General features: G+C 38.1%; 1 protein-coding gene across 2 annotated transcripts in view; it reads right to left on the reverse strand.

Annotated features, from left to right (window-relative positions):
• Positions 1 to 13268, reverse strand: part of asic2 (acid-sensing (proton-gated) ion channel 2) — a 287552-nt gene that overhangs the window by 14484 nt on the left and 259800 nt on the right. For both annotated transcript variants that reach the window (XM_069904700.1, XM_069904699.1), the window contains exon 9: positions 12125 to 12204. In XM_069904700.1, coding sequence (XP_069760801.1) covers positions 12125 to 12204 — 80 coding nt within the window. The remainder of the gene's footprint in view (positions 1 to 12124; positions 12205 to 13268) is intronic.

Consider the following 13268-nt stretch of genomic DNA (forward strand, 5'->3'; position numbering starts at 1 on the left):
AAGAAAAAAATTCTATACTGTTAATGAATTTTTCAAAGTGTTGATGATAAGCTTTTACTGGATTCTGTAATTGGATTTTACCAAAATTCCTGACAAAGCATGTCATATCAAAAATCCATGAAACAAAATCCCATGCAAGACTTCCATGTTGGGTCACAACTTTCTGGAAAACTGGTCAATTTGCCCATCAATCATAATTTCGCCCATAAATCCAAACTATCTCATGACATTGAAATGACATGGTGCTTTTTAATTCAAAATCTATACATTGCATCACAGTTGACTTTTACCTGTCGATATACTAACACCCTGCAAAAACTGTTGTCAAGACAACTTTCTCATACAAAGGCCAACTGTATTTCACAAATAACTCTTTCACTATCGAGGTATGTGCATGAAGGATCCCTTCCTTCAACTTTTGTTCACACAGAGAGAGAGAGAGAAATCAACAGAGGGTGTGATTGTGGTTTTAATGTACAAAAATACTGGAAAAATTCAGCAGGTCACATAGCATTCTTTCTGCCAACGAACCCTATGTATGTAATCTGTTGTGTTTCTCCAGCATTTTTGTTTATAAATCCATGGTTCTGATTCTTATTCATTTTAAAGATGACTGGAGCAGTTGTCTCCTTTCTGAAATCAGGAATGTGGGAATTCAGAAAACCAACCAATTAATGTACTCATTGCCTATCACTTCACTTTCATTGGATGCAATGGGGTTGTCACTGGAATTGGAAATGGACCTACTTTGGTGGACATATTCAAAGGAGGTGCTAATGAGTCATACCAAAATAATTTTTCCATGAATATTGCCTCAGTAATAATACATACACACTGTCAAATTTTTACAGGAGTCTGCTGTTTCTAAAGGGGTCTGGTGGAGAATTGAAATAATTGTGGGATATTATATGCCCTTCCTTCCATATTAAAAAAAAGTCAACGCTATAAAATTTAGAAAACACAGATCTGATTGAATGCAGTGTCTGAGACTTCCATTTGATTGTTTACAAAATTTCTCTCTAACTTTTTTTTAAAGTTATTGGTGCTCTTGGGTCATTGGAAAATATTTTACAACCAGTTAAGTGTCGACATTATGGCAATGTGGCCAAACATGACAGCAAACTGTTGTAGACAATCACAGAACTAGATTCATAATCTAATTAGATGATGAGTGAACATTAACAATAAGAAACACTCTTCTCTAATATAAATAATGCTTGGACATCTTTTACAGTCATTTGAGTGGACAATTTGACATCCCATTTGAAAGACACCAGAGCACTCCCCCAGGCCTGAACTAAAATGTCAAGCTGGATTACATGATGAAGTCTCTGGAGTGAGGAACAAACCCACTGACCTTCCGATTCAAAAGCAAGAGTGATCTCCACTGAATAAAGGCCGAAACCCTCTAAAGAATCCACAAAGCGATAGCAGGCACTGTCTGACTCTATTAACACATCTAATTATGTTGTTGAGTCAAACACAAAAGACAGCAGATGCTATGATGGTAGCAAAATACACAGAAATGCTGGAGGAACTAAGCAGGTCTCACAGCGTCCATAGGAGGTAAAGATAGATAATTGACATTTCAGGCCTGAGCCCTTCTTCAAGTTAATGAAATTATTTTGTGAACCATTTGTCCTCATTGAATGTTCTCCTTCTGAAAGTATTGAGAGTAAGCATTTGTATGAGTGTAAAAAAATGTCTTCCCCACTTCAGAATCATGTTACCTTATTCACCTTAAATAAATGGAGGATGAATTTCTTTTAATTATTGTTATTTAATTGATTCAGTGTTCTGGTATGAAAGACAGTTTGAACTTATTAATACAGAGTGAAACAAGAGAGTCTTTGTTGTATGATTGATAACCAAAAAATGGACAGAAATACTCAAGTATTAAAAACTAATAAATGGTCACAAGTTACAATTTGAACCTTCGTGGGAGGAATCGCAAAGGAAGATGCTTAAATTCATCGACTGGGTGTTCGCAAAGAACCTTTAGATTTGCAGTTGGATCCTGTTTCCCTGTAGTTTAGCTGTAGAACATGGACCTTGTCTCAAATGACTAGGTATCACTAGACTAATATCCACATAAAAGCATGTGACATTTTCAATAACAGTTGGCCTTTTTATCCAGTTCTCTGTTAATCTATCACACGTGGGAATTGGAGATAACAGCTACCTTCTTAGCTAATTGTACCTTGATTAATTAAAAAAAATGAGTAGCATTCATGTAAAAATAACAATAGTCTCAACTTTAACATCAACGTTGATTATGTAGTATCAACATTAACATTCTAGTCGTGGCTAGGATGCTCCATGTGTGGCCCTGGACAGAGGGAATGATGGCATTTACAGCTGAAGATACAGTCAGACAAAGAAGTGTCAAATCAACGAGGCAGAAGAACCTGAAGGTTGAGAAGAAGGGGCAGCATAGAAAATGGAACAGCATAACGCCTGGTGGAAACCATTAAGCTGCAGAAATAACCAGGAAATGCTAAGTGACAATAGATGATTGCATCAAAATTGTGTCAGGTATTTTCTGAGAGCCCATTCTGTTCTCTGTGGTGTCAATTAAAAACTGCAAGACTTTTCAAGCAGAAAATGACATATTTTCAGCTGCTCTGTCTGACTGTACAACGTTTCCTCTCGATGGTTATAAATCAATATTAACTGAAACGGTAAACAAAGCACCGCTCCCTTGAGGATGATGGATATGGAATCTTTGTCAATGCCACTAACTTTACACATGTGCAAACAGCTGTACATCGAGCGTCCAATATGAAACAATACAAATCCTCATTCTTGAAACTCTGGGTCATGCCATTGTGCCAATTTGAATGATTTACATTCTTTTTTTTCTGCAGTTGCTGTCCAGCTGAAACAGCAGCAATGATCAACTGCTTCTTCATTTTCACCCTAGTTTGAGCCTGGCTGTGCTGAAATGCATTTCTCTGCAACTTTTGGCGATCATCCTGTTTCCAGCCCATTTAACTCACCTCCTGAATTAAATGACAAGAAGGTGGAGGGACTCATGCAGAGAATTGGTCAGTCTCGGCTGGCGAAGATTGACTGCCCGACTCACTGAAACTCCCTACCTTCAAGATCCCAGCACCTGCAGTTCTTGCCTTTCTCTAGTTTATAGCTTCTGTTAAAATGATCACTATTTAGTTCCTACAACTGCATCTAAATTTGACATTTCATTTCCATTTTTTGGAAAAGCGAAGAGACATTACGAAGGGAAAACACTGAAATCAAAAATAAACCAAATTCTAACGATGATTAATTTTGACACATTTGTCTTCTTTTCTTTCTGTTTACCTGTAAATTACTGTTTATATAATGGATGTTAATGACATCTCAGAAGGATTATTTTAATAGAGTTAGCCTCGTGTTAGGAAGAAGTACATTTACATTAAAATCACATTATTCAGAATTCAAGCAACTGGCAAAAAATCACTGAAAATAAATAGGTAAAAAATACAAATATTTAAAATGAGTCCCCCTTAGCAGTCATTTCGCCAAACACACAATTTCAAGCAACCAGCAAATTCACTTATATGGCATCGACTGTTCCAATCACTACAGGTGCTGGATACCGGGGGTTTTACCGTATATAATTTTTGGGATGGTCATTAATCAAGAGGATCTTAACAACCCTCTGGGTTAATTCAACCCAACATGTTAAATTCATCTCAAGTTTCCACTTAACTGGAAACCTCAAAAACCAAGTCTATCTTGACTGAACAGAGTTAACATATGTTTTTAAAAAACAGAAAATATACTCAAGGAAGCAGTATGTTTAATTGATTATATATTTACTAAAAATTAAATGGAAGTAAACATTAAATTTCAGTTTCATTGATAATGGACAACATATTTGAACAGTCCACCACATGGGCAAATTTTAAGGGGGAATCTAGCCATCTTATACCTTTACATTCACTGAAAATGGACAGAACTTTGATTAGCAATGACCGACCGTTTAACTTAACTCAGTTTCACTTTAAGTACTCAGTCAACGAGAATAGAGCATTTAAAACAAGATAGTCATTTGACGTACATCAAAGTTTATGTATTGTACCATTAATCTGGCATAGATTTGGAAATAGAGAATAATTTGCGGGGGTTGATCAAATGGAAAATAGCGCCCCTGGCCAACCTCTCACGACAGTGGGCCTGGTGCCACCATGTTGTATTTGGCTTCAGCCTTTTAATAAGTTGAGAGTGAATGGGGGGACGAGGGAGGGTGGACAGAGTGGAGAAGAAAGAGGCGTGTGTTGTTTGTATGTCTGGACTGCCATCCCCCCCACCCAAACCAGCACCACCAATCCCACACCCCCACATACAAAGAAGGTTGGCGGCAGGGGATTCCATGTGTCTGGGGGTCGATGGTCTAAAAAGTTTGGAGGACACCTTTTGCATCCACTGATCTGTTGAGTTCTTTTGTTTGTTGTTCCAGATTCCAGCATCTGCAAACTCCTTTGTCGCCCCAATTCTACACAAATTAGTTCATTGGTCCTTTCCACAATCAGCATAATTGCAGTGAATAGCATCTAAAAAGTTTTATTGACAGCCCCTCCCAAACCCAAGGGCCTCGTTGTCTTGTGAGGTGGCACAAGGCAATACCAAGTTTGACTTGAAATCATGGGCTTTACGGCTTGCTTACAGTTCCAGTTCACCCCTAACATTGGCTCCTTTCTTTGCACATTTTCCCAATTCTGTCGGGATTTACAGTTTCCTCCACGTTCCAAAGATGCATGCTATTGGGTTAATTGGCAGTTGTATATTATTGTTTGGTGGAGGTAATACCATAATGAATAAAAAAAAAGTTGATGGACCTATGGAGATGAGAATAAGTTGCACCACCACAGAGAAATAAGGAGGGAGGAATGATACGATGCATCTGATATGTTTTCACCCCATCGAGGACATCTACAAGAAAGCAGCCTCTATCTTCAGGGACCCCCACCACCCAAGCCGTGCCCTCTTCACTCTGCTACCATTAGGAAAAAGATACTTGTAATTACACCACTAGGTCACCAGGGGTCATCCCGGTGACCTTGTAGATAAAGCGGTCCAGAGCTACAGTTGAGCCTTATTAGTACACTAAGAGGTCTTGTCCCAATTGATTCTGTTCTAAGGGACACCATTCTTAATCTGAATTTGTCCACATAACTTGAATTCCTCAACCCTGGAAGCATTGTAATAAATCTATATGATAACTCCTTTAAGGCATTCATATTCTTGAAGTATGGTGCACCAAAATGAATAGTTGACTAATTGTGGTTGTTTTATAAAGGTTGAATGTCACTTCTTTGTTTTTATAGTATGTGCTTCTGTTTATAATTTCAGGAACCCATGTGCTTTATTTCCATTATCAAAATTCATCCTGAATTCATTCACATAATCTTTCAGTGTTCTCAGTTCCTTCACTCATTTTCAAAGTATGTCTTTATTGTGTCCTTCTAACTTTGCTAAAACATTGGGGGCATTTAAGAGACTCTTAGACAGACACATGGATGAAAGGTAAATAGAGGGTTTATGGGGAAGTGAGGTTTTAGTCCTTTTTTTAAAAAAAGGAATATATGGGTTGGCACAACATCAAGGGTCAAAGGACCTGTACTGTGTTGTATTGTTCTATGTTCTAATTGTCTATGTCTCTCTGCAAGACAAACCGTTCGATTGTAGCTCTGGACTGCTTTATAGATAAGGTCACCGGGATGACCCCTGGTGACCTAGTGGTGTAATTACATATCACCACAGTACTAGAGCCTAAAGACGAGCGCTCATTTGCACAAGGACAGCTTCTTTGCCGAGGCCATCAGATTCCTAATTGAACAATGAAATCACAGACACACTCTGACTTTTTCTCGCACTATTTTTATTTCTTTTGTAAGGTGATTGAAATAAATGTTTGCACTGTGACACTACTGCAAAACAACAAATTCTGGGACATGTCCATGCCAATAAATTCTAATTCTGAAATTCTGATTCTAATTCTATGAGTTGGTAATGACCTATTAGATCAATGACCAGTCCTCCATCATCACTGGTCCAAAGAAGAGACTTATAACTCTGCAGCATTAACTCAAGGATTGAAGCAGTTGTCTTCTCAAGGAAAATTATGTACAAGTACTAATATTAATCTTGTGATGCCCAGCATCTGTCCATGAATAATTAAAAGGTTGCTTTGTTAGTTGGTTGCCAGGGAGTGTAGTGTATTGAAGTGTGTAGAAAATCAAAGTGCAACTGGAAGGTAACATTTTGCCATGGATTAAAGGTTAGCTGGTGAAAAGGAAACAAAGCATGCTTACTTTTACTTCCTCTGTTGGAGAGATTGTTGGAGGGTAAATGTCTCATTCATTAACCCAGTTTGTTAAGGAGTGCCTACGGTCAATTCAGACCACAGGAGGTCCGTAAAAATGTCTAGGGGTCCTGATGAAAAATGACGGGATGGAAGTTAGCACATAAATTCCATCACAACATCTTTACACTGCCAGAGGATGGAAAATTTACATAAATTTCCTGCTCCTCAGCAGCTGTGTAAAAGTGATTAATGGGGAGGCATAAATGGGTCTTTTTGTGTTGGCATAATGGAAAGAGAAGGAATCATTCCAGGACCCTCAATGTTTATAACTAACATCGCTGAGTTGGATGACGCAGTGAAGGTATAGCTGTTAAATCTGCTGATGGCCCAAAGATAGTTGGGAAGGTATATTATAAAGAGAACATAAGGAGCTTTTAAAAGGATTTGAATATATCAAGTGGATAAAAGTCTGTCAAATGGAAAATTTAAAATTATTAATTTACCCAGGAAAAAAAATACATCTGAATGGAAAGGGTTTTAAAGTGTTTCAAGCTGCAGAGCGATCTGGTGTCAACGCAGGACTTGGGCAGCACGGTTGGCGTAGCAGCGCAATGCTGTTACAGCACCAGTGATTGGGACCCACACTGTCTTTAAGGAGTTTGTATGCTCTCCCCGTGTCTGCATGGGTTTTCCATGGGGGCTCTGGTTTCCTCCCAATGTTTGAAACGTACCGGAGTTGTGTGGGTTAATTGGGTGGCATGGACTCTTGGGCTGAAGTGGCCTGTTACCATGCTGTATGTCTAAATTTAAATTTAAATATAAAATTGAAAAGCAGTTGAGTGAATAGAAATCACTTATGATGAAAGATTGAATAGTCTAGGCTTATAGCTGCTGGAATTTAGAAGAGTACAAAAGACTTCATTGAAACATGTAGGAGCACTGAAGGACCATGACTAGTTGGATATGAAGAGGAAATTTCTTCTTGTATAGAGAATCAAGAACCAGGGGTAACTGTTTAAAAATAAAATGTTGCCTATTTAAGAGAGAGGAGTATTGTTTTTTTCCTCAGAGGGTAATATATTTTTGGAATGCACTTCGAAAGAAGACAGTGAAGGCAGTGGTAGAAACATGATAAGTAAGGGAATGAAGGATTACCAAAGGCAGAAGGACATCTGAAATTGAGATGACAATCAAATCACCCATGATATTATTAAATGGCAGAGGTCTTGAAGGATTGAATAGCCAACTTACATATTCACATATCTGTTATTTCATAAATTATGGATGAATATCACTCTCAAAATAGATTGAAATATTTTGGTGATGTGTTTGGAGATGTCAAAATTCATGAAAGGTAAGATGATTCCTCAAATCTTAATACATATTTTGAAAGAAGATAACAAGTTTGGGATTTAATTTAATTTTTAATTTAGACCTACAGTATAGTAACAGGCCCTTCTGGCCCATGAACCCATGCCACCCAAATATCCCAATTGATCTACAACTTGTGTACATTTTGAAGGGTGGGAGAAAACCGGAGCACCAGGAGAAAACTCATGCAGGCATGGGGAGAACGTTACAAAACTCCTTACAGACAGCACTGGGTTCAAACTTGGGTAATAGCGTTGCACTGACTGCAAGGCTAATCGTGCCACTCCTACACTAACTGTGCCACCCTCACGCTAACCGTGTCACCCTCTTAAAACTCAGATTTCTGGAAATCTATTCATTACTTTTTCCTGGGAGAAGATGTACAAGAAAAAAAACTTAGTGGATCTTTTTCTTTAGGGATGGAATGGATTGAATGGAGGAATGAAGACAATGTAGTACATGAACTGTGGAGAAAAAATGTTTTGATGAGCCTGGTGCCTCACTGCACAATTCTATACTCTTGCGAGGGCAATGTTTCAACCTCCCCATTACCTTCAAGACTAGACAGAACAAAACCCTTTGAAAAGACAAAATCAAATGAAATGTTGTCATTCTGCCTTCATTTTACCATTACTCATCTTGGCATTCATGAAAGGCCTGAAGTAACCGTGAGTGTAAGACAAAATAGACACTCAGACCAAGATTGAATCTTTAGCACAAACTTTCCCATTTTTTTTGTCTCAAAAAGAGTAACTCTGCTGTTAACTGCCTCCAGGTTTCTTGTTAAATTTTGAGTTAAGCTCTGGCTTGCTGCTTCATTGAAACATACTCAGTCCATCAGAATGTACTCTATCAGCGATATGACTAGAAAGGTAAAGAGGTTGTCCCTGTCTAAGGTTGTAATGAAATGATAAATTTGTTCTTTCATTAACATTATGATGTGTGTCTGAGCAATAATTTTTATAATGAGTGTAAAATACATCTTCAAACATGTTGCAAATTCACCATACCCATGTGTTAATGGTCCAAAGGAATGGCAATATCAAATTTCAATAATATATTCACATATATGTTAATAGTTTCTCATGTAAATTAATACATGAAAATGCAGAATTTCGAGCAAATGTTTCAGTGTTTTTTTAAAATGCTAAAGTCCACAGTCTAGATTTTGCAGCAGATTCTCTAATACCTACTATAAAGATCACTCTATGGCTTCATACCTGTTTTTAAACACAAATATAAAGTATTTTAGTAGAAAGGTTCATGTGCTAAAATTGTAAGGAAAGTGAAAGGTGTGTCCATGTGAGCTTTGCAGGGATTATCATTACTGCAATTGTTCAGTAAAGTGAAATAATCTTTGTCCAATTAACATTTATTAAAATGCAGAATGACCTATTAGAACACCACATCTGACCTTCCTGAATTGTCTGATAAAAGTAATGAACAGTAAATCAAATGGTAAGTTCATATTTTTCAGTGTACTCTTTCAATATTTTCACATTTTCAAATAAAATGTGTGACATTAATATTATTCCAGAAAAGGATTAACAGCTGGACCTTTGCAAAAATAGCTACGGAGATTTAACATTTATATTTGTTCTGTGGGCTTTGCCTGTTTGGACTTTGGAGAACAAAATATAACTTCAAAATTTGTGAATGACTTCAGTTCCAGGGGTCCGATTTACATTGAAGGAGACTGCGGGCACATAAAATAAATCTGATGTGATGTGAATGACATATTAATTTCTATTAAGGTAAGTGGGAAGAATAAAAAAATCCACATACTCGTAAAATATGAATTTAAAGTGGAGTGATCGGGCAAACAGATCCAGTGCTTCAGCCGTAGGCCGCTAAATTTAATGATCCTGTTTAATAAAGTTATTAAAATAAAAATATATTTGGGTCTAGAGGAAAAGTATTGTTAGAATAGAATAGGTAAGTATTTTAAATGTGTAGACAATTGACTAGGTCATACTTTGCAGATATGATAGAAGAATTTGAGGTTTTTAGATAGGGGCACGATCACTTTCAGGGATTGGAGGGATATGAACCATGTGCAGGTAAAAGGGATTTAATTTAATTTGGCATCATTCTGCACCAATATCATGGGTCAAAGGATCTATTCCTACACTTTACTTTTCTATGTTAAAATCTATGAAACCTCTGCTTTATAAATGATTCTAAGGATATCAAAATACCAGACATATTTCCAAGGATTAGATTTCCAAGGTAAATTTCCAAAGATGATAAAAGAACTACATATAAATACTCAGTGCTAAATGCAGGCTCAATTTTAACATATTAAAAAAATATGGGTAGGTACATGGATGGGAGAGGCATGGAAGGCTACGAACTGCGTTCAGGCCAGTGGGACTAGGGGGAAAAAATTGGTTTAGCACAGACAAGAAGAGCTGAAGGGGCCTGTTTCTATGGTGTAGTGCTCTATGAGATGGAATTAATGCAGGCAAGGGATTAGTAAAGATTGACACAGATGTAACGGTTGAGCGTTTTGTTTCTGAGCTTTACAACTATGTGACGATATGACCCCATTAGCGAGAGGTTATGGATTAAACAGGATTTTCGTTCTCTAAAAGGCTAAGGAGTGATCAAATATATACATTTTTTAACATCATCAAAATGGTTGTTATCTAAATGCTCTGGATTTCGACCTCATTATAATATGTTTCTATAGAACAATGCGATCCAATATGTCATTCTGTTTGTACACTGTAATAGCTTTCTGCAATATTAACGTGCTTTGGCAGGCATGAACATATGATTTTCACAAATCTAAAACAAAATCAGGAGATATCTTAACCAAGGAGTGGTTGAATTGAATAGTGAGACATTACAGGGGGTGTGCAATAAAAATACGAAGGGAAAAGCAATCATCATTGAGTTACAGAAAGGGGGTTGGCTGGTGAGTTGAGTGAAACTTAAATATTAATGTAGATCACAGGGATATATTTTTAAAATTTAGACATACAGCATGGTAACAGGCCTTTCTGGCCCATTCCGCCCAAATACCACAATTGGCCTACAACCCCCATATGTTTTTAAAGGTGGGAAGAAACTGGAGCACTCGGAGGAAACCCACATAGGTGTGGGGAGAATGTGCAGACACCTTACAGTCAGCGCCAGATTCAAACCGGGCTCACGGGCACTGTAAAAGTGTTGCGCTAACTCCTATGCTAACCATGCTTCCCGACATATAACCATATAACCACTTACAGCACAGAACAGACCAGTTCGGCCCTACTAGTCCACGCCCACCCTCCTAGTCCCACTGACCAGTACCCGGTCCATACCCCTCCAGTCCTCTCCTCTCCATGTAACGATCCAGTCTTTCCTTAAATGTAACCAATGATCCTGCCTCGACCACATCTGCCGGAAACTCATTCCACATCCCCACCACCCTTTGCGTAAAGAAATTTCCCTTCATGTTCCCCTTATAATTTTCCCCCTTCAATCTTAAACCATGCCCTCTAGTTTGAATCTCCCCCACTCTTAATTGAAAAAGCCTATCCACATTTACTCTGTCTGTCCCTTTTAAAATCTTAAACACCTCTATCAAGTCCCCCCTCAATCTTCTACGCTCCAGAGAAAAAAGCCCCAGTCTGCACAACCTTTCCCTGTAACTCAAACCTTGAAATCCTGTCAACATTCTCGTGTACCTTCTTTGCACTCTCTCTATTTTGTTTATATCTTTCCTATAATTTGGTGACCAAAACTGTACACAGTACTCCAAATTTGGCCTCACCAACAGATCCCAGATCTGTTTCTGCCCTGAAAATTCTATGAAAATCCAGGTAACATTAAGTGGATTGTTATTTTCACCCTTTTCACATCTTCCTTTTTAAAAAAAAATTCCTGCACAATTCACCAATGGAATAATTCCTTCAAGGAGCTTCTGAATGAGGCAAAATGAAAAAGATCTATTTCTCAGAAAGGTGTTCTGGGGGGTGGGTGGGGGGGAGTTCCCAGTTTATTAATGAATTCCAAGTGAATTCCCAGAAATTAGGCTCGGCTTTATGTGTGATAATTCTCAAGTGATTTCATGACTCTTTTGTAATGACAAATTGATCTCATCCATGTCTGATCAATATCTTGATACCAATACAAGGTCATTAGATGCCTTATTTCCACAGTAACTAATCAATATATTATGACATCTTCAATAACTTCGACAAAGAGAGTTGGTTTCCTCTGCTTCACACTTACAGAAATATATATGTTGATCCTTAAACATGTGAATTCATTAGTAACAGAGAATTTTTTTCTCACAAAATGGATAGTACACATTTTTAAGTGTTTGATATCGAGGCAAACACAAACATGATTCATGATATCTATGACAGACTAGAAAGAGGATAAGAGCGGTAAGAAGTTCATTTTATAGGATATGATTTGATCATAAACTCTGTTAAGGCATTGGAGTCTTACCTCATACAAATAATCAAAGAGTTCCAGTATTGTTAAAAGGCTAGCACCAATAAATAACCCCATCTGGCCACCGATGTCACCTGCAAAAGATCATACAGTGTCATCAAAAAATAATACATTAGTGAGGCTAATTTCGGAGCATTGTGAGCAGTTTTGGTCACCTAATTTCAGGAAGATTATCAATAAGATAGAGAGAGTGCAAAGAAGATTTACCCAGATATTGCCTGGCACTGAGCTACAGGGAAAGGTTAAACAGGTTAGGACTTTATTCCCTGGAGGATAGAAGAATGAGGGGTGATTAGATAGAGGGATTTAAAATTATGAGGGGGACAGACAGAGTAAATGTAGACAGGCTTTTTTCATTGAGGGTGGGTGAGATTCAAACAAGAGGACATGGGTGAAGGGGGGAACATGAGCAGGAACCTCTTTACACAGAGTGGTGGGACTGTGGAACGAGCTTCCAGCTGAAGTGGTAGATGCGGGCTTGATTTTAACATTTAAGGGACATTTGGATGGGAGAGGTATGGAGGACTATGGACTGAGTGCAAGTCAGTGGGACTAGACAAGAAAAAGTAATTTAGCACAGACTAGAGGGGCTGAGGTGGCCTGTTTCTGTGCTGTAATTGTTCTATGGTTCTCATACCTCTGCAAAAACGAAACCAGGATTTAAAACTGTATACAAGTGGCCACAAATATCTTAGAACCATCCTAACATTCTTGCAGTAATGGCAGAGCACTTTAGCTGGTAAGCTCTGAACCATCCTGATAAGCTAATATCCAAATTTCTTCCCCATCCGATGGGAGCTATGGAGGGCAATACTTCCCCTCGATCATTAAGGAGGAAACTCTGAGTCAGGTGGTCTCACTCAATGTCATCTAGAAACATTTCTGAAGTAGCATTTTGTGCAAATGGATTGTACTAAACGTAGCTGTGGCATTCTCCACATTTGAATTGCACCTGACTTCAAGCTCGAAATTGCCAGAGAGAGAGAGAACTATGAAGAGGATTTCATAGTCGAATGGTCAACACCTTCAGCAGAGCTGCAGAAAATGTGAGGGGATTGCCGAGTCCCTAATCACAGGGTCTTTATTTGAAAGCAATCGCTTTACAACAATTATTTACTTTTTGTGACCACCCCTTTGC

This window comes from Narcine bancroftii, chromosome 12 (genome assembly GCF_036971445.1).
Source record: "Narcine bancroftii isolate sNarBan1 chromosome 12, sNarBan1.hap1, whole genome shotgun sequence".
NCBI classification, from domain to species: domain Eukaryota; kingdom Metazoa; phylum Chordata; class Chondrichthyes; order Torpediniformes; family Narcinidae; genus Narcine; species Narcine bancroftii.